The sequence below is a fragment of the Macrotis lagotis genome, chromosome 1, assembly GCF_037893015.1.
Source record: "Macrotis lagotis isolate mMagLag1 chromosome 1, bilby.v1.9.chrom.fasta, whole genome shotgun sequence".
NCBI lineage: Eukaryota > Metazoa > Chordata > Mammalia > Peramelemorphia > Peramelidae > Macrotis > Macrotis lagotis.
This window is the reverse complement of record NC_133658.1, coordinates 644,855,365-644,875,111: the sequence shown is the minus strand read 5'-3', so window position 1 is coordinate 644,875,111 and position 19,747 is coordinate 644,855,365. Positions and strand designations below refer to the sequence as shown.

Below are 19,747 nucleotides of genomic sequence, written 5' to 3'. Positions count from 1 at the left end.
TTTTTTTTTTTCAAGGCAAATGGGGTTAAGTGGCTTGCCCAAGGCCACACAGCTAGGTAATTATTAAGTGTCTGAGACCAGATTTGAACCCAGGTACTCCTAACTCCAAGGCTGGTGCTTTATCCACTACGCCACCTAGCCGCCCCCTAAATACCTCTTTTAGTAACAGGAAGTCAAGGTTACTATTCAGAGCTTATTATGTATCATACCCTGTGCTAAAAGCTAGGAATACAAAGAAATGTAAAAACACAGTCCTCATCTCAAAGAGCTTCCACTCTACTCAGGGAGACAATATGCACACAACTAAATATGTACAAGACATAAACAAGAGTGTAAATGGGAAGTTGTTTATACCATCCAAAATTATTTTCCCAATTCAGGCTACTGATCTCAAGAGCATTAGGCAAAAAAATATGTATAGAGCAACATAAATTCAATCACTCTATCTACACTATTAGACAACTCTAAGTACTAGGCCTACTAACGGAAGGTTAATAATATCTTAGGATCACAAACAAAGAGTTAGATAGCAACTTTGAGATTATTCTACTGAACTTTCTTTATAGATGAAACAACTGGGTAAGTAACCCAAAGAGGTGGCTTACTCTAGCTCACCAAGAGATACGATTGGAAGCTATGTCTCCTAACTCCAAATCCAATGTCCCTTCCTACTTCTCCTATGCTGCCCCTTTTATACAAAAGATAATATTACTTTGCGACAAGAATATGTCCTGCTGGTGAAAAATATGTACCTGGTCTTGTGAGCAAAGCAAAATCCTTACTGTCTAAGAGTTGATATCTGCCTGACGCAATTTCTGTTCAGAGGATCAACAATTTAAATCAAAGCACTTTTATAACTATCACAGGTAAAATAATAACAATAATATATAAATAATACTGCACAATACCATTAAAAACAGGCTCTAAATCTAGAAGCCAGGCATAAAATAGAAAATTAATTTACACATTAAAAGCTAAACAGAACAATATGTCAGTATCAGAAGTAAAGACCACTTTGAATAGAAATATGTTAAGGACAGTTTCAGAAGACCGAAGCAGGTTTGACAACATATTATATTTTTATGAAAATTGAATAAAGTAGGACAGGGGAAGGATGAGTAAAATGGGGAAACAAATTTGAGAAATTAAAACAATGATACAGAAGACCAATTGCTAGAGAGTAATATAGAATAATGTGTATAGCCAAGGAAAAAACTGGGGGGGGGGGGCAGGGCGGGGGTAGATGTCAATAATATAAATACACAATGAGGAAAATTAAACCAATACAAATAGAATTAGGGTAGAAATCCGAATGGAAATACAGAAAACTTTTTTTTATGCCCCTTGTACCTTGATTTTTGGCAAAAATCCAATGCGACCTCGCTTATGCTCTAAATTCCGAGGCTCTTTTACTCTCACTCCCAAATGTTTCATGTACATGAGGATCACATATTGCATTGTTGAACTAGAAGAGAAAAGGTTAACTCAATTGTTACTTTTGATAAGGAAAGATGACCTTTTACGGACCTAGAGGGCCTAAGGCTACAAGTGTAAACAAGAATCTACAGCTATAATGAAAAAAAATTCCATTCACAGAGTCTAGGAAGTCTATTTGTACATATACGCCACTAGAGGGAGACTGTTATATTACTTAGAAATCACAAAGAATCAGTCAAAAATTAGGATAGGGAGTTTTCTACTACTCCACTGAAAACGCAAGAAAATTAATATGTTACCTCTTGTCTTCTTCAGCAGCCTGAGCTGTCATCCTACAAACAAAAAACAGTTTAGAAACAATGAATTAAAATTTAATAAGCTATCTTTTCATCACTTAAAGACTAATACACAACATTTAAGACTAATACTCATAAACTCAAGACAGTAGATGCCAAAGTCATGGCACTAAATAAAAGAATTTGAAGCTAGAGGCAGTCTAATAATATACAATGGAGCTAAAATTTTTTTCACTTTTATTTCATCAACTAAGGTGAACTATGAAATTTAAGCCACAATAGATAATAAATATTTGACATAAAAAAGCTTTACTCATTTATCAAAAATTCTCAGAAAATAAGGGTAGGAAATCAGTAATAGGAAATCATAAATTTTTTTATACTGATTCATCCATTTTTTTATTATGATAAAAGAAAGTTCCTTTTTATAATCCTCCTATTACTTACAATACTTCTTCAATTTTGGCAATGATCTGCTCTGCACATGCCCGTTCTTTCTCCAGGGTTACCCGATCACGGTCTCGCTCTGCATCAAGTCTGGTTAGTTCACTCTCAGCTAAGGTTAGCCCCATACTTCGTTTCTGCCTGAAAAGAGCAAGATGAACACTAGACACTAGAAAAGAATTTGGACTATAGGTTCCTCTAGCTAACAGTTTCTGTCTTTGGGATTAATGACATGTTCTAAGATGATATCACCTGGGATGCTGGGGGAAGAAAATCTGAAGACCATCACACATCAGAACAGAGATTTTATGCTCCAGAAGGGCTATAATTTCTCAAATACAAAACAGAAATCTGCAACTGAAAACAACTGGAAGAATGAACCATGATATATCAGTTCTACTCCTCTCACAGACAGAGGATCAAGATGTTCAAGACTGGTTTGAACTATGCCTCTAAAGACAAGGAGCAGGAGTTTTAAAGTTTAACTCTACCTAAAACAGTCTCTAATTATAAAATTAATTACAATCTGCCAATATACAAACCTAAAGTCTTCCAAGTGCTTCTGAACTTCAGGATAGACTTTATCCTGCATAGTTTGGATATAATGTCGGTGCAAATCTTCTGGAATAAGTTCTGGCCTCCTCTTCTCTAAAGAGAAATAAGAAAGGAATTATTTGAAGATACTGTGAGATACCCCAGAATACTACCTTTTATGTTAAGTTCTATCTAAATTCTTATCCCATAGCTTTTCAGTTCTGGGTCTGAACCTCTGAAACAACCTGGTGACTAGCTAATGTATCTTTCCTTCAAGTTAAATAAATCCATTTGACATGACCTAAGTAAAATATTATTTAGCAATCTCTCAAAAATATCAATCACAACAACAGTTTTTATATATATAACTTAAGGATTACAAAGCACTTTATAAATATTATCTAATTTGATGTTCATACAATACTAGGCAATAGATGTTATTATTATCTTCATCTTTTAGATGAAGAAATTGAGGCAGACAAAGGTTAAATAACTTACCCAGTCATAAAGCCATTAACTATCTGAGGCCAGATTTTAAGTCAGGTCTTGATAACTCCAGACCCCAGTGCCTTAATAACTACATCACCAAGCTGCTCTGTATGTTTTATTCTTTGAGACTTGAGGTACCATAGACTTACTTACCCAGGTCTAGAGATATTTCATCTGGAACAGAAACCTTCAAGTGCTTCAAAAAAAAAAAGGGAGGGGGAGAAAAAGATAAGAAACAGCATTGTGTATATCCTTCAACAAATGTATATACGGATACATCTATGAAGGAGATATAGTCCAGATTCTATGTGCTCCTTCATGCTTAGCTTGATACATTAATAATACTTGATCAGTTTATTGACTTATAAACATACACACTGATTTATGCTTATTGCAAATAATTTATTTTTTCTTTACAAGGTTAAAGATTAACAGTTTAAATTTTAACACTGTTATCTATATAATGTTAAAAAAAAAAATACCAAGAGGAAGGAGTATAGTACCCAGAGTAGACTGTCTATGTAGTACATGTGTGGGCTGCCTGGGACAAGAGCTGCACAGGATGAAGTGTGGGATGTCTTCCACCAGTAGAAGGTCAGACTATCAGAAGTACCCACACTGATGAGATTATAAGTTTGCTTTAGTATTTACAATCTTGTTGACTGTCCCTACTTAACTAAATCTGATATATCTACAACATTTTTATATTTGACTCACCAAATATCTTCCTTTAGGAAAAGACTCATTTTGGGGCTTTCAATCAGACTTTTTTAGATACTTATAACAAACACTATATATTTAGTCAGTATGTCTTCTTAGTCATTTTGCTATGTAAGTTTACAGAGCTCATGCTTCAGAAGAGGACAAATAATTTCAATACAATATAAAAATTTTGCATCCTTTTTAGTTATAATCATTATAAAATTAATCATCCTCTGAGACTGCATCAACTTATACCTCAATGGTACTCTCTCCTCCAATGATCTGAGCACTGTAGAGCAGAACAGAACTTCTCCAAAGCCACCATTTAAACAGGGATCCCAAAGTAGTCATCTCTTTGTTTCCCACCTACTTGTACCCTTTTGGATTCCATCACCCCTCCCCCAATTCCCCCACTCTCCTTGATTTTCAGTTTCATTTTTGTATACTGCTTTCCCCCATGAGATTGTAAGATTTGTGACAGCAGAGACTTTCTTTCCTTTTCATATTGATAACCCCAGAAGTTAAACCAGTTCCTGGCAAAGAATAAGCACTTAATTCATGCTTACTGAGTAACTTAATTATTACAAAATAAATTTCTGAAGTAAAAATAAAGTAAATTTCACATAATTTAAAGGTACTACAATCAACTAATTGCTTATCTGAAAGAATATGGAGAAAATAATACAATTTAAACATTATCAAGGTCTTCTCAGTTATCTCATCATGTTGAGATGCACCTGAGTTCTCAAAGACTATGTATGCCAGCAAGATTCAAGTCCTGGCAATTCCTATTGTGCAGCAAAGGTTTTGGTGTAGGTCCAGATGGCAAACCATCTAAGAGACAGATTAAGTTTAGACAGTTAATCACCAGAAGGTTGGCTACTAGGTGAGGAATATTTTTGGTGACAGTTAATCATGAATATAGTCTATAAAGGAAGAAGGAGAGTGATATGCCTTGATCAGCAAAAAATACAGGAATGAAATCATGTTGAGTCTCATGTATATATAATCATATAGTTTTTAAAAGTTCATATGAGGGGAGGCTAGGTGGTGTAGTGGATAAAGCACTGGCCCTAGAGTTAGGAGTACCTGGGTTCAAATCCAGTCTCAGACACTTAATAATTACCTAGCTGTGTGGCCTTAGGCAAGCCACTTAAGCCTGCTTGCCTTACAAAAAAAAAAAAAAAAGACACCTAAAAAAAAAAGTTCATATGAGATTCAATTTGGAGTTAAAAAAATCAAAGATGTTTATTTGGGATAAGCATAGTGAACAATTTGTGCTATTTTGTAAATAGCAAAAATAGTCATTTTTCTATTTAAGTTTGAAGCACTTTTTACTTGAGGAAGAACTGGATATAAATGTATTTTTTAGAGTCTCATCACCTCTGCTTCAATTTCTGCTATTATGCTTTATTGAATAAAAGTAATGAATGGATTATACCATGGGTGCTTTTAGCTAAACTTTATTTGATATTCTCCCTCCAAGCATGTTCAAGGATATATAAAACACTTGATTTATATATAATAACCACTTCATTTACAAACCTTTTAAAAAGGTCTATAGCTCTAAAACTGAATAATAAGTCACAAAAGTTGCAAGTTGTGGTTCTAGTAATTCAACAAAAGGGTAAGGGAAGAACATAGAAGAGACCTCTAATAATATTTCTGTATGAAATATAATAGGGGAGTTCTTAAAAATTGAGTTTCAAAGCTTTTATTTGACTGAATTAGGCACTTTAAAAGGTTACAACTTCTGAAAGTATTTAAATGAATGTTTATTTTAAATCCCCACTTATGTGCTAAATAAGCATTATCTAAAGCAGGTAAACTGGGTTAAACTAAATTCATAACAGGAAGGACATTAATATTAGCTTAAGACCTAATAATATTATGTGCTATGTGAGATGGTTTTCTGGAAGAAGGAAGGTTTACTAGGATTAAATATGACATAAAAAAACAGAAGACATTAATACAAACTTATTCAAAAAAATTTTAAAGCCAACAATGATGTCTTATCCTTTGTGGTTACTATAAAATGAAAATGCATGAAATTCAAGTACGTTTGGGAAATTTGAACACAACTCAGTATTAACAATTTTAATGAAAACAGAACATTTTACTGAAAATGAGTTTTAATAATATATATATATAACATTTTCCCTTAAGTATTGTTATTTTTAAAATATTTATTATGTGCCAAACTGTTGACATCTCACTTAGAGTATAATTAGGCAGGTATTATAAGGAGAGAGAGAGAGAGAGAGAGAGAGAGAGAGAGAGAGAGAGAGAGAGAGAGAGTGTGTGTGTGTGTGTGTGTGTGTGTACAGACATATAAATATATGAATCATCCTCTAACACACATCCTCGTGTACATTTATGCTTTAATTCAACCTTTCTACACATTAACTTAGAAATGCATTCCTCAATAGAAAGTGAGGCATTCCCTAACTTATGTCACTTAATTTTATACTAAGTTTTAGGCATGTATCACATCCTAATTTATAGCATATTTAGCTGTATATATATATGTCAACTCCTACTAGACTGTAAATTCTTTGAAGGTAAGGACTTTGTATTTTTATCTCACACAACATAATTAAGCATAATTGTTTAATATGTAGATGGTGGACGTTAAAGACGGAACATTAAATTGGAAACTCACTGCTGCTCGGTCCAGGAAGAACTGGTGAAACTCAAGGAAGATGCGCCGAGTCTCCTTGGAATTAGTCTGTTTATATAAGTCTGAATAAAGATAACAGAGCTATAGTAGAAAGGAGAAAAAAAAACAACAGAGAGAGAAAATGAGAGATCATCATAAATTCAATCCATTCATGTCAAAGAATTATCTTGTGTACTTACTGATAAGTTATTTTAAGAAAGACTATTACCAAACTGTCAAGACTGAAAGGAACATCATAGCGATTTTATTTATTTATTTAAACAAAAGGAGTCTGACCTCATGGGTGAGAATTCTTCTTCATCCTTTCATTTCCCCACTCTTAACCCCCTTCTAACTATCCTATGAAAGTGAACACCTGAACCTTAGGCTTTGAGAGGAATAAGGTATACTTGTGAATCAGAATAATATGTGAAACAATGATATTTCACCAATGTTGCAGGGTCAAACTGTGAAACCACATGGTGTAAAAACACAGCTAAGTGAGCAGGGCGAGATCTCAGCAGTTCAATACTTTGGAAGCAGCTGCATTGTCCATTAATCTGTAAAAAAAAAGAAGAGTTACACTGAGAAATGTATATACCTATGTGCCCACACCTTTCAACTGGGTAGAAAGAAGAGAAAATCCAAAGCTATTAAGAGTAACTATAATAATTTATTAGCAAATTAAACTATCAAATTTCAGGGTAGTCAGAATGAGTCTTTGATGGTGATGGAATGAACTAGATTAGATGTTTGGCTTTAATAAGATAGAAGTCAAAAAATTACAAAAAGTGCAAGTATGGTACTTCTTCCAGTATTAACATTTCCTAGTTTGTATGACCCTGGCCAAGTCACTTAATCCTGTTTGTCTCAGTTGCTAATCCATAAAATGAGCTAGAAAAAAATGGCAAACTTCTCCAGGATCTTTGCCAAGAAAACCCCAAAAGGATCACAAAGAGTCAGACACAACTGAAAAATGACTGAACAACAACAAAATTATTATAGTGCCTTTAATTCAACAATGTATTTCTTTGCTTTTTTGGATAGTCAATAACCATGTTCAAAGTCAGTCTCAGATACTTACTAGCTATGTGACCCTAGTAAGTGAACCTCTGTCTCTGATTCTTCATCTGTAAAATGAAGACAGTAATAGTACTGACTTCCAAGGGTTTTTTAATGGGATTTCATGGGAGTTTTTTTGAGGATAAAATATTTTTATATTTATATACAAATATATAAAATTTGTAAAGTATTTCATAAAACTTAAAAGCATGATAGTGAAGGTGACAATAGTGATGATGATGCATCATTGATACAAAGACAGATGAAACAGTCCCTGCTTTTGAGAGTTTACATTCTATTTTGGGGAGGTAACATATACATATATAATTATATTCAAAATATATATTAAATACAAGGGAATGGAGGGGAAAGAGAGACACTAGCAGCTAGGGAATTCATGAAAGGCCTCAAACATAAAAGGTGACATATGAACTAAGTTATGAAGAAAATTAAGGATTCTAAGAGGTGGAGGTGAAGAGAGAAGGTATTCCAGGAAAGGCAGTGAGACAGGAGATGAACATATGAAAAATAGCAAGAAGAGTCTGAATGCATTCCAGAATACATAAAGAGGAATGATACATAGTAACTAGAAAGACACATCAGAGCTAAATTGAGAAGGATGGTATAGCCTGCATTTGAGATAATAGGAAAACAACAGAGTTCACAGGAGAGTGGCATGGATCTGACCTGTGTTTTGGAAAATCACTTTGGTACTTGTGTGTATAAGAGGTTGAAGAGGGGAAGAGATCAGTCATCAGGGTAATGGCAATGAGAGAGAAGCTGGGGGTCTGAACAAGATATTGGCCATTTGCATACAAGAACAGGATATTCACAAGAGATAATGTAGAAATAGAAACTTTAAGACCAGACAACCAACTGGATATGTATGTAGATTGAGGGAGAATGAAACATTGAGAATTATGATGAAGTAGAAAACCTGTGCAAGTGGAAGAATGATGATATCCTCAATACAAATAAGGAAGTCCAGAAAAAAAAAGATGGATTTTTTTGGGAAGAGTAATGCATTCTATTTAATGCATATTGAGATGGCAAATAAAGGCAAGTTAAAGAGATTATATATGTGTATCCATGTACATGTGTACACATACAAACACACACATACATAGATATGTACTTGGCATTACTCATCATCTCATACAACTAATCAGTCCCTAAATAATGCTTCTTTCACCTTCATGATATCTCTCCTATTTCTCCCTTTCACTCTACTCAGAGAGGCACCATATCAGTTTAGTCCCCTATCACTTAAACTACTGCAATAGCTTCCTAACTGGTCTCCTTGCTGAAGTACAGATCTGAGTGTCACTGCACTTCAGTACTTCTCTTCATCTTATCTTTCTTAATTTTTATTTCTGTTTAAGTTTAAAATGTATATAATTACTAATAAAAGAATACCTGTATGTGATTTATAAATAACCAGTAAATACAAATATTTTGAAAAGATATTAAAAAAAATCTTTGCAAATGCAGTATATAGTCAAAAAAGTTTGGAGACTACTGGCTTAGAGAATGGAGAGTTTTTATTAGAGCTAAGTGAAAGTTATTTGCTATTCAATCTATGTATCCTATAATTAAGATAATACTATAATTATCCTATATCAACTCAAATTTGGGGGATTTAATTAAGTGTGAGGAAATAGGTAACAAGAGAGTGAATAAGATATGGACAAGCTTGAGCTTATACTTTTATTTTTAAGACTATTCAAAAGAAAAAAAATTAATGGATCATGATGAGGTACACTCAGGGTCTTAACATCAGAGCCTTTGACTATTGGGGAGAAGTTTAAGGTTAAAAATAGTAATTTACCCAAGAGAGTGCTTGCCTGAAAATTCAAAATCAGATCCTGGCAGCTGTTGCTTCATGGACCCAGGAAGGTGTTAGTTTTTGTTAACAAATTTGGCAATATTTTAAAAATGGATAGTTCCTGCTTTAGGAAAATCATCACCTGTTCATGTTCAGTGCCAAAGTCATCATCCTCTGCTCCAATGATCTGAGGTGCTGTTCGAATCAAGGGACTCCCAATATTTGACTGAGTGTCCTGGGAAAGAACCAGATATTAATATTGTAGTCAATAAGCATTCATGAAAAGCCTACCAAGTGCCAGACAGTATGCTAAGTACTGGGGATAAAGAAAAGAGAAAGGCAAAACACAGTCCCTGCTTTCAAAGAGCTCATACACTAATGGTGGAAACAACACAAGAAACAACTATGTACAGACAGAACACATATACAAATAGAACTAAGTAGAGAAAATCAGCAGAGAGAAGGGACTAGAAAGGAAAATCAGGAAATAAAAGTAAAGTTGTTCTTAGGTCTAAAAGATTTGGCTTAAGTAATCTGAAGAAATTTTTATCAAATAGAAACCTTCAAATATTTCAAAGCATGGACCAATAGCATGGAAGGATACCCCCCCACACCCCAAAAAACTGACCTAACAATCCTCTTCTGTTTTGTCAAGGAATCCTCCAGAAATCTTCTTTGGAGATGGAGTCCTATGTTTTCCTAAACTCTTGGTTACTAAAGCTTTGCTATTTTACAAAACAAGGGAACCCAGAGGAAGAAGAATGGGAGGAAGAGACAGGATTAGGAGTAGGGAAAAGAAGGATAATACTTTTATTGTGCTGAGTACTGGTCTAAACTCTATGAAACCTAAGATTTTTGCATTATTATTATCATTCTTTCACAGAATCTTCAGGCAGCTTTTCTCAATTCAATGGGGGCAGAATTCACTATGGAAGTCACAGTATTTAAAACTTGAAGAGCAGTCTTAGTCCAAATCTCTCATAAAATGGTTGAGAAAACAGGTCCCAAAAGCTTAAGGGGCTTTCTCAAGGCTGAAGATCTTGCTAGTTGCAAGAGTTAGGTCTTAACTTCCCTAATTTCAAATCCTGTCCGCTTTTAACTATGCTAAGCTGGTGGAAAAAGGTGTTAAGAGTTGTATACTAATTTTTCAAATGGTCTAAACTACAAATCTTAGCTAATCAAAAGGTTAATTAAGTGCTTTTCTCTTTTTTTTGTCCCATTTTTATTGAGAAACTTCATCTAAGCACCAAATTCTACCTTTGTACTTTAGATTAATCCATGGATTCTACTACCGTCCAGGCACCCTGATCTATATCTGGCTACTGGATCCAGACGGATCAGGAGGAGAAAACAAGGCTGTTGAACTTGCACAGTACCCCCCCCTCACTCAAATCCAACACACTTGCATGTCATAGCATCACCTCCCTGATGTCATGTCTCCTTTGAGAATAAAGAAACAACTTTAGAGTTTTAAAATAATCAGAGATGGTTTAAATAAAATAATTGTCATTATGGCTCACTGAGTACCTAAATGTGTTTTTCCCCCTTTACAGATCTCTCATTTTTAGAGGGACAGTCTTTATAGGGAAGGGTATAAAATTCACACCAATAGATAACTTGAAAAGAGGAAGAATAAGTGAAATTTCCTCTAGAGTGGTTGCTCAATGAGCAGTTGAAAATGTCATCAATATTTTCTTAAACATATATTTATTTCAACTGATGAATATATGAGCTACAGAAAGTAAGTCTCCTGTCATCATATGCCTCATTAATCAAATCACTGAGGTTCTAATATTTGAGGCTAATTCAATAATAGCAAACTAACAGACATCCAAATATTTTTTAGCAATTACTAATCAGGCTTAGATAAATGAAGTATCCTTGTGTCCTGACATATTTCATACCACCTGACATTCCTTTTAAACATCTTCCCAACTCCTTAAGATTCCTCTCTCCCCCTCTATTAGGAAGGCTATGGGGTAGAGTACTAAACTCCTCCCAAAGTTTTCCTTTAAAGGGGGTGCTGGGATATGAACCATACAGGTAATTCTCCACTTTCTACTGATAGCTCTATTAGGTTTGAAGTATACAGAACCTCATAGTCCTCCTTTCACACACATACACACACACACACATACACAGCCCACACCACACAGGCTGCCCCCACCCATTTTTCAGTTTCGTTTTGAAAGGTGTCTTTCCTTATTAAATTATAAACTCCTTGAAGGTAGGGTCTACCTTGCTTTTAATTTAGCACTTAGCACAGTCCCTGGCACAAAGTGGTGCTTAATAAATGGGTACTGTGTTGAATTATGCTGCAAATGACAACTTTTAACATTCTAATTCTCAAATTAGAAGTAAGAAATTGTAAATGAATCTGATTAATAATGTGAAAATAAATGCGACACTTATGACAATCAAAAATCTTTCCTATGAAAGATAAGCAAAATTCATTTCAAATCAACTCTTAGTTATAGAGTCTAATAGCTACTTCAGTGCAGTAAAGAAAATATGGTTGATGTGCAAACTAAACAGAAAACAAGGGAACTCTCACTTTGCCTACATTTAACACCATTAGTACATGAGCACATGTATATTTGGGCTGTTATTAGAAATAATGTTTGGCTGTTTTGGGAAGCAAAATGCTAAATCTTATTTAAAGAAGGTTTTCAAAGTAATGGTACAATCTAAACATATATGTAGCTTTAAAAAAAACCCAAAACACCTGGTTCTACATAAGCTATTTGGATCTAACTTTTTTAGGTTAGTTTTTGAATGCTACTAAAATGAAACTATCATCCACAATGAAATGCCACTACATAGCCAGTTTTTTAGCAATACTCCTAACAACATAACCCTAAAGCATTGACTAGATGCAAGAAATGAAAAATAGGATCTGTTAAGTTTACTTTTAAGTGGGAAGGAGAGTTTGAAAGATTTTCTTTTAAAATTCAAGGCAATGGGATTAGGTGACTTTGCAAAGGTCACATAGCTAGGCAATTATTAAGTGTCCAAGGCCAAATTTGAACTCAGGTACTCCTGACTCCAGGGCTGGTGCTCTATCCATTGTGTCACCTAGTTGTCCCTTTGAAAGAAGATTTCAACTATGACTGGAAAATATGTTTTTCTGGAAATCATTTTCAGACAATGTGACAGTACAGAAAAGGTAAGCATTAGTCAAAATAATCCAAATTACTAAACAATTTAGAATTACAAACTCTAAAAGATGGAAAGAGTTCAGATAGGTCAAGAGGCTGAGGCTCAAAAAGGTTGAACCATTTATCCCAATAACACATTAATTTTGCATTTGTATGACTTCTGCAGCATTAATTACCTGTCAGATATACCACTATTTGAGAAGGTATCTCAGATTCTTGGAGTAAAATATGTTATATGAATAAGGATCCAATTAATTCAAATACTTACTAAGCACCTTCTGTATGGAAGGTACTTTTTAAAGGTGCTGTCAAGCATATGAGGATTAAAAAAAAAATTAACCTCAACTTCCAAAGAATTGGCAAACTCAAAGGAGAGGTAACATATATAATTACAATAAGAAGTAGAATGGTGGAAAGTCTGAGTGTACTCTCCAAAGTTTCAAACTATTTTCTAGAGCTAGGGCCCAGCAGGTCAGATGTGCTCTGAGCATAACAACAATCCTTGGTGACTGGCACCAGATGTTCACTGAGGGATTTATGCCCCCTATATTCAGGATCTGAGAAGCAATGGGTTTACAATCTAAAGTTATCCATCACATCTCCTGACATGCTCACAATTCTTGTGCTCGTGTAACTTCCAAGTGAACAGAATCAGATATTGTACTTCTGTAATCACAATATTCACTCTGGTTCCCTACCCCACTGAACAATTACAAGACTTGATGACCCTTATGATGTGAGAGATTGTTCCTACAAGACTGGAGCCCAAGAAGTGTCAACCATGAGAACTGTCTCAAGACATAAGAATGATTGTGCTGTGGTCCAGCCCACTTGTGGTTTTTATGTGTATAAGTGGCCCCAAATTTAACAGTGATAAGCCCTCCTATTCAGGATGAAGAAATTCCACTTGCAAGCATTTCCATCACTTTGAAATTAATTAAAATTTTGTTTGTATCCTGATTCTTCCTCTCTACTCTGCTTTGTGTGGCTCTGGCCACCTCTAGGTTAGAGGATGTTTCCAATCTGGTTGACCAAAGTTAGTAATACTCTTTAAGTTCTAGTCTCAATCTCATGCTCCTTGACTTCTCTGTGGTTTTTAACACTTTCTCTCTTCTCTTTGATTCTTTTATCTTTTGGGGATACCATTCTTTCCTACTTTTTTCTCCTATTTATCTGTTCACTCCTCATTCTCCTGCAGAGCATCTCCCTAACCTTAGGCAACCCTTAGGATTCTCTCCTTGTCCTTTTCCCTTCTCTCTCTACATTACTTCATTTAGTAATCTCATTAATTCCAGTGTATTTAATTACTATTTTTATGCTAATGGTTCTAAAATCAAATCACTTTCCTGACTCCTAATCTCACATCTCCATTGCCTTTCAGTGGATGTCCCAAGACATCTTAAACTTACCATGTCCAAAACAGAACTCCTATCTTCTCTACTGCTGTAAAAGAGCAACATCCTTCCAGTCTCTCAACCCAGGAGACATCCTGGATTCCTCACTGTCTTTCATACCCCTATTGCCAAGGTCTATTGATTTCACTTTTGTAACATCTCTCAAAAATGGACCCTTCTCTCCTCTGATAATGCCAACATTTTGGTGCAGGCCCTCATCATCTCACACCAAGACTTTGAACAGCAGCTGGTGGATGCCTGCTTTAACTCTCTCCCTACTCCAATAATTCTCCTTAAGTGCAGGTCTGATATGTCTCTTCTATTCCAGTGGCTCCCTATTGTCTACAGGAGCAAATACAACATCCTCTGGTATTCAAAATTCTTTCATAATCTAGTCCACTTCTTTTACCTTATTCATCAGCACATACTCTTTGATCCATTGATACTAGTCTCCAGGCTGTTACACAAAAAAAGACAGCCTGTTTCTCTCCTCCAGGTATTCTCTTTGGTTGTCTCTCATGCCTAGAATACTGTCCTTCTCTGTTCTGCCTACTGACCTCCCTGGCTTTCTTTAATCCCAAATTAAAATCCTGTCTTTCACTGGAGTCCTTCCCTGATCCATCTTAATTGTAATGCCTTCCTCTCTGGTGATTATTTATTTATTTATTTAATGTAGCATGTGCTTTGTATTTATTTATTTATTTATATGTTATCTCCCCTACTTGACCATAAGCTCCTTGAGGGCAGTCTCCCTTCACCTTTTTTGCTTTGCTGGGACTTATGCAAATCAGATAGACTGGTTAATAGGAGAGAAAGAGAAAATGACAAATGTTGGAGGAGATGTAGGGAAAATTAGCTATTAATGTACTATTGTGCAATGATTCAACAATTTTGTAGAGCAATTTGGAACTATGTCCAAAGAGCTATGAAATATGCTTACCCTTTACCCTAGCAATGCCACTATCAAATCTACATTCCAGAATAAATGAAAAATAGGGAAAAAAAGGCCTATATATATATATATATATATATATATTCCAGGATATTTATAGTTCTTTTCTGGTGGCAAGGAACAAGAGATTGAGAGATGCCTAATGGCTGGAGAATGGCTGACCAGACTGTGATGTGTGATTATGATGGAATACTATTCTGCTCTAAGGATGTTCTCAGTAAAACCTGGAAAGGCTTATATCAGCAGATGCCATGGGGAATGTACTAATACCAAGTAACAGCAATACTGCAGAATGATCAGCTGTGAAATGACTCATCTTTTCTCAGCAATGCTGTAACCCTGAGACACTTCTGAAGGACTTATGATAAAGGATACTATCCATTCTCAAAGACAGAGCTGATGTGTCTGAATATAGATTGAAGCATACTTTTTTTAACTTTATTTTTCTTGAGGTTCCTTTTTTGGGGGGGGATGCAGGAGGGTTATGTATACGTTCACAACATGCCTATTATGATAATGTTTGCATGATTACCCAATTTTAAGCTATAACTTGCTTTCTCAATGAGGGGAAGTGGGATAGAAAGAAGGGAGAGAATTCAGAACTCAAGAGTAAAAAAAATGAATACTAAAACTTGTTTTTACAAAAATAAAAAGGAATAAATGTATAGTAAAGTTTAAAAAAGATCAAGTCAACAAAATGATGTGAGTCAAAAAAGGTAATGCAGTATTTTTCTGAATTAAAAGAAGTAGAGCATCTAGAAGAGGGATGATGGTATTTTCATTATAAAAGCCTACCCAATCAGACCACATCTTCAGAACTATGTCTAGTTCAAGGCACTATAAGTAAAGAAGGGAGACAAGATTGTGAGGAACCTGAAGTCACATAATTTAAGGAACTAGGGATGAAGAACTAAAGATATGGTGTCAAAAGAAGAGAATTATACCATATGAGAATTGATTGAAAGAACTGGAAATGTTTATCCTAGACAAGAGAAAACTTGGTGGGGAATGAGAGATGAACAAAGATAGATGGTGGAAATGAATCCTTAAGTGTCTTAATGGTTTTGTGAAGAGGAAGAGAGATATATACCTTTAATTGCTTTGCCCTAGAAAACAGATATAGAACCAAAATCTATACATTGCAGCTATGAATATTTAGTTTAAAGGAAGACTTAGAGTCTAAAAATGAAAGAGATCCTTCTCATGACTTCTTTGTCCCTTTACAACTTTAAGATTTCATAATGCCATGACTTCTTACCACATTCTCCTGTTACCTATCTGTTCAACCCCTTAGTGAAATAATTCAATGCTCATACCATCCCTAATATTTAATCCCTTATCCCTTTATCCTATCACTGATTATTTCTTACTAAATACCAATTTTGGATCAATCTCATAATCCACTGATTTCAGTTCCATTTACATTATTCTTATCAGAGCTGGAGAAAAAAACAGAGACTCACAAAATAGTCCAGTTCTGACTGTGTTCATTTTGTAAGTGTAACTTAATCTTAATTGAGCTCTAACTTCAGCAGGGCAATCATTTTACAATTCCCTAATTGAGTTACTCAGTTGCTCATCAGAATAACTATTCAAAACCTTTTCACTCTTCCTCAAAACTCTCAAGATATTCTCTTCCCTCATGTCTCATTTTCACTGAAAAAAAAATTGAGATCTTTTGCTGAATTCTCTCTTTTACACTCTTCCTCATTTCATCTCACTTAAATGTCTTCCCTCATACTCTAATCATTTCATATAAGACATGGTCCTTTTCCTAGCCAAAGCAAACAAATGATTCTGTTCCATCCCATCTTCTCCTACTGATTGCCCTCTCTATCAGTCCTAGCCTCTCACTAACTACTGGTCCTTTTCCTAATGCCTACAAAACGTGTCTATGCTTCCTTTCTCCTTTAAAAAGCAAACCAAAAAAACCCCTTATACTTGATGGATGCATCCCCATTAGCTATTACCTCCTTCCCGTTTATGGCTAAACTCTTTGAAAAAGCCATCTACAATCAGTGGCTCCACTTCTCTTACTTTTCTAAAACCTCTGCAATATGGTATCCATTCTCATCATTCAACTGAAACTCACTCTAAAGAAACCAATCTCTTAACTACCAAATTGAACAGACTTTTCTTAATCCTCATCCTTCTTGAAGCTTTAACTGTCAATCACCCACTTTTCCTGGATATTCTCTTCAGGAGTTTCTCAACACTGTTTTCTCCTGGTTCTTCTGCTACCTTTCTGATCACACCTTTCCAGGCTCCTCCAATGTATTTTTATAAAAGTCACACCCAGTAACAATGGATCTCTCGGGTTCCATTCTTGGTCCTCTCCTCCTCCTCCTTCTATATTATCTTACTTGATGATCTCATCAGTATTTCAATTATGATCTCTAGATAGACGCATGCATCCCTAAGCTCCAGTCTCACATTACAAACTCTTTCTGGGACATCCCAGACAACTTATGGGACATCTCAACACAACTTAAATTTGACATGTCCAAAATTGAAATTATTATCTTTCATTAAAATCTCTCCATTCTTTCAAGTTTCCTTACTATTCACGACTTACTACTACTATTATTCTTCCAGTAACCTGGGTCTGCAATCTTGTCATATTCTTTGACTGTCACCTTTACTCTATATGTTTAAGCGTTTGGCAAGTCTTGTTGCTTCTATCTTCACAACATCTTGACTATATCCCCATCACTTCATTCACATAGGTACCAACCACCTAGTGGAGGCTCTTATTGTTTCTTGCCCTGACCACGACAATGGTGGGCTTCAGTACATGAAATTCCCTACCTCAGGTGTCTCCCAAATCAAACCTATTCTCCACTCAGCTGTCAAAATGGTCTTCCTAAAGAACAAATCTGACTGTATTATTCTCCATTCAATAATTTTTAATGGTTTTATTATTTCCAGGACCAAATTCTTCGATCCTATTTTTGGCTTTTAAAGTACTTATTAAACAACTTATTCAAAGATGTGGAATACAGAAAGCTCAAGATAAATTTCAGGACTATCAAAAGGATTAGGGAAGCTCAGAGATTTGTAGATTTAGAGATTTCTCTATAGTATTATCTACAAGTCCATTTAAGTCATCAGTCAAACCCTTTTTATAGGAAACAAAGGAATGAGGTAACTTGCCCAAAGTAATACAGCTACTTAGATGGCAGGGTTGAATTCAAAGATAAAATCATACCTACAGAGTGTTAGTGACGTGATAAAGAGTCTGAATTGGGGTGTTGTGTAGAGGAAAAGGTAAAAAAAAAACAGATGTTAAAGACAAATGAACAAGAATTGGCTATTGATCTGCCAAGAGAAAAGAATTTTAAAAAGATTTTGAGTTTAAGTGACTAAGAAAATGATGGCATCATTGATAGAAGACAGGAAAAATTTAATTGTGTATGGGGTATTGGGTGAGTGAATGGGTAATGATTTCAGTTTCATATATTATGGGATTCAGGTACTGGTAAGATAAGCCAGTGAAAATATATAGCAATTAGTAAAAACATAGGATTGGAGTAATGAAGTCAAGATCAAAGACAAATCTGGATGTTATCTGCACAGAAATTACAATAGAAATTGCAGAAGTGTATTCATATATAGATAACTGAGAAGTTGATATGATTTGTTACTACTCTATGTGTACTATAACAGCATGCACTAATTCCTCCTAAAACATCCATTGGTATTTTGCTTTAACCTTTAGCATATAATATTTCAAAGGAAATTAAGTTGAAAGAATAGAAATAAGTATGCAGCTGGGACCTCTACTTCTATTATTTTACTGTTGATTAGAGGAGGAGTCCTCATATTACTAATCATTTAATATTTTTATACTTGGTTATATTCTTGGTTATAAATTTATTTTAAAATACTAATCAAATTGAATTTTAAAAAATAATCAAAATATTTGAAAATCTTCATTTGTATATTTTATATGAATTTCACAGGATATTTCACTTAAGGATAGAAAACATTAACAGAAAGTATTAATATAGCATGAACTAAATACTCACATTATCTAGCATCATCTCACTTTTCTCTGGACTTTCTTCTAGATAAATTCTTTCTTTCAAGCCACCTCTGGGACTCTACCAAAAAACAAAACAAAACAAAAAACATTGAGTTTCAGTACAGCCACCAAAAGAAGATAAGGAAAAATAACCCTTGAGTCATAACCAAAAAAAATCCTCTACCTGCTTCAGAATTACTCAATAACTATAAAGGAAAAAGGAAAACAGATGACAAAATATGTGCAGGAACACCCAATAAACATATGGGCATGAGGAGGACCACCGTTAAACATCAAAAAAAGTTGAAGCAGAATATGAAAAATATCAAAGATGTGGGACCAGAAAGACAATTGGATGGAGCATAAGGAGATTTTAGTAGCACTGAAAATTTTCTGTAGGTCTTTCCCTTTCCAAACTAAGATAACAATTACATTTCAACAAAGAAGAAGTATTAATCTTCCATACAATAAAGTATAAAATTGACCTCTTTATTTGGTCAAGTTTAAATATCTCATTGAAGTTTAAAGTTTAGCAATTCAAGATTCTTATTAACCTCTTTCCAAAAAAAATGCTCAAATTTCATTTTCATAGTATTCAAAAGTCTTAGCTGAGTCTTCATAAAATTTCCTAAAACATCTCTAAGTTAATGATCTCCAGTCAAAGTACTTTATCTAAATCATTATTTTGGAAGGGAAAAAGTTATTTGAAAGGGGGAAAAAAACTAGCTATTGCTACCCAATTTCTTTAAAGATGATTAATATTATAGACCT

The 19,747-nt window shown here is 34.6% G+C and overlaps 1 protein-coding gene across 3 annotated transcripts in view; it reads right to left on the bottom strand.

Annotated features, from left to right (window-relative positions):
- The window catches only part of ARHGEF12 (Rho guanine nucleotide exchange factor 12), a 205,178-nt gene that overhangs the window by 38,855 nt on the left and 146,576 nt on the right, over positions 1-19,747 (bottom strand). For all 3 annotated transcript variants that reach the window (XM_074215280.1, XM_074215282.1, XM_074215281.1), the window contains 9 exons: positions 18,981-19,055; positions 9,591-9,683; positions 7,011-7,121; positions 6,565-6,663; positions 3,354-3,396; positions 2,720-2,825; positions 2,181-2,318; positions 1,737-1,769; positions 1,351-1,465 (listed from right to left, as the gene is read on the bottom strand). In XM_074215280.1, coding sequence (XP_074071381.1) covers positions 1,351-1,465; positions 1,737-1,769; positions 2,181-2,318; positions 2,720-2,825; positions 3,354-3,396; positions 6,565-6,663; positions 7,011-7,121; positions 9,591-9,683; positions 18,981-19,055 — 813 coding nt within the window. The remainder of the gene's footprint in view (positions 1-1,350; positions 1,466-1,736; positions 1,770-2,180; positions 2,319-2,719; positions 2,826-3,353; positions 3,397-6,564; positions 6,664-7,010; positions 7,122-9,590; positions 9,684-18,980; positions 19,056-19,747) is intronic.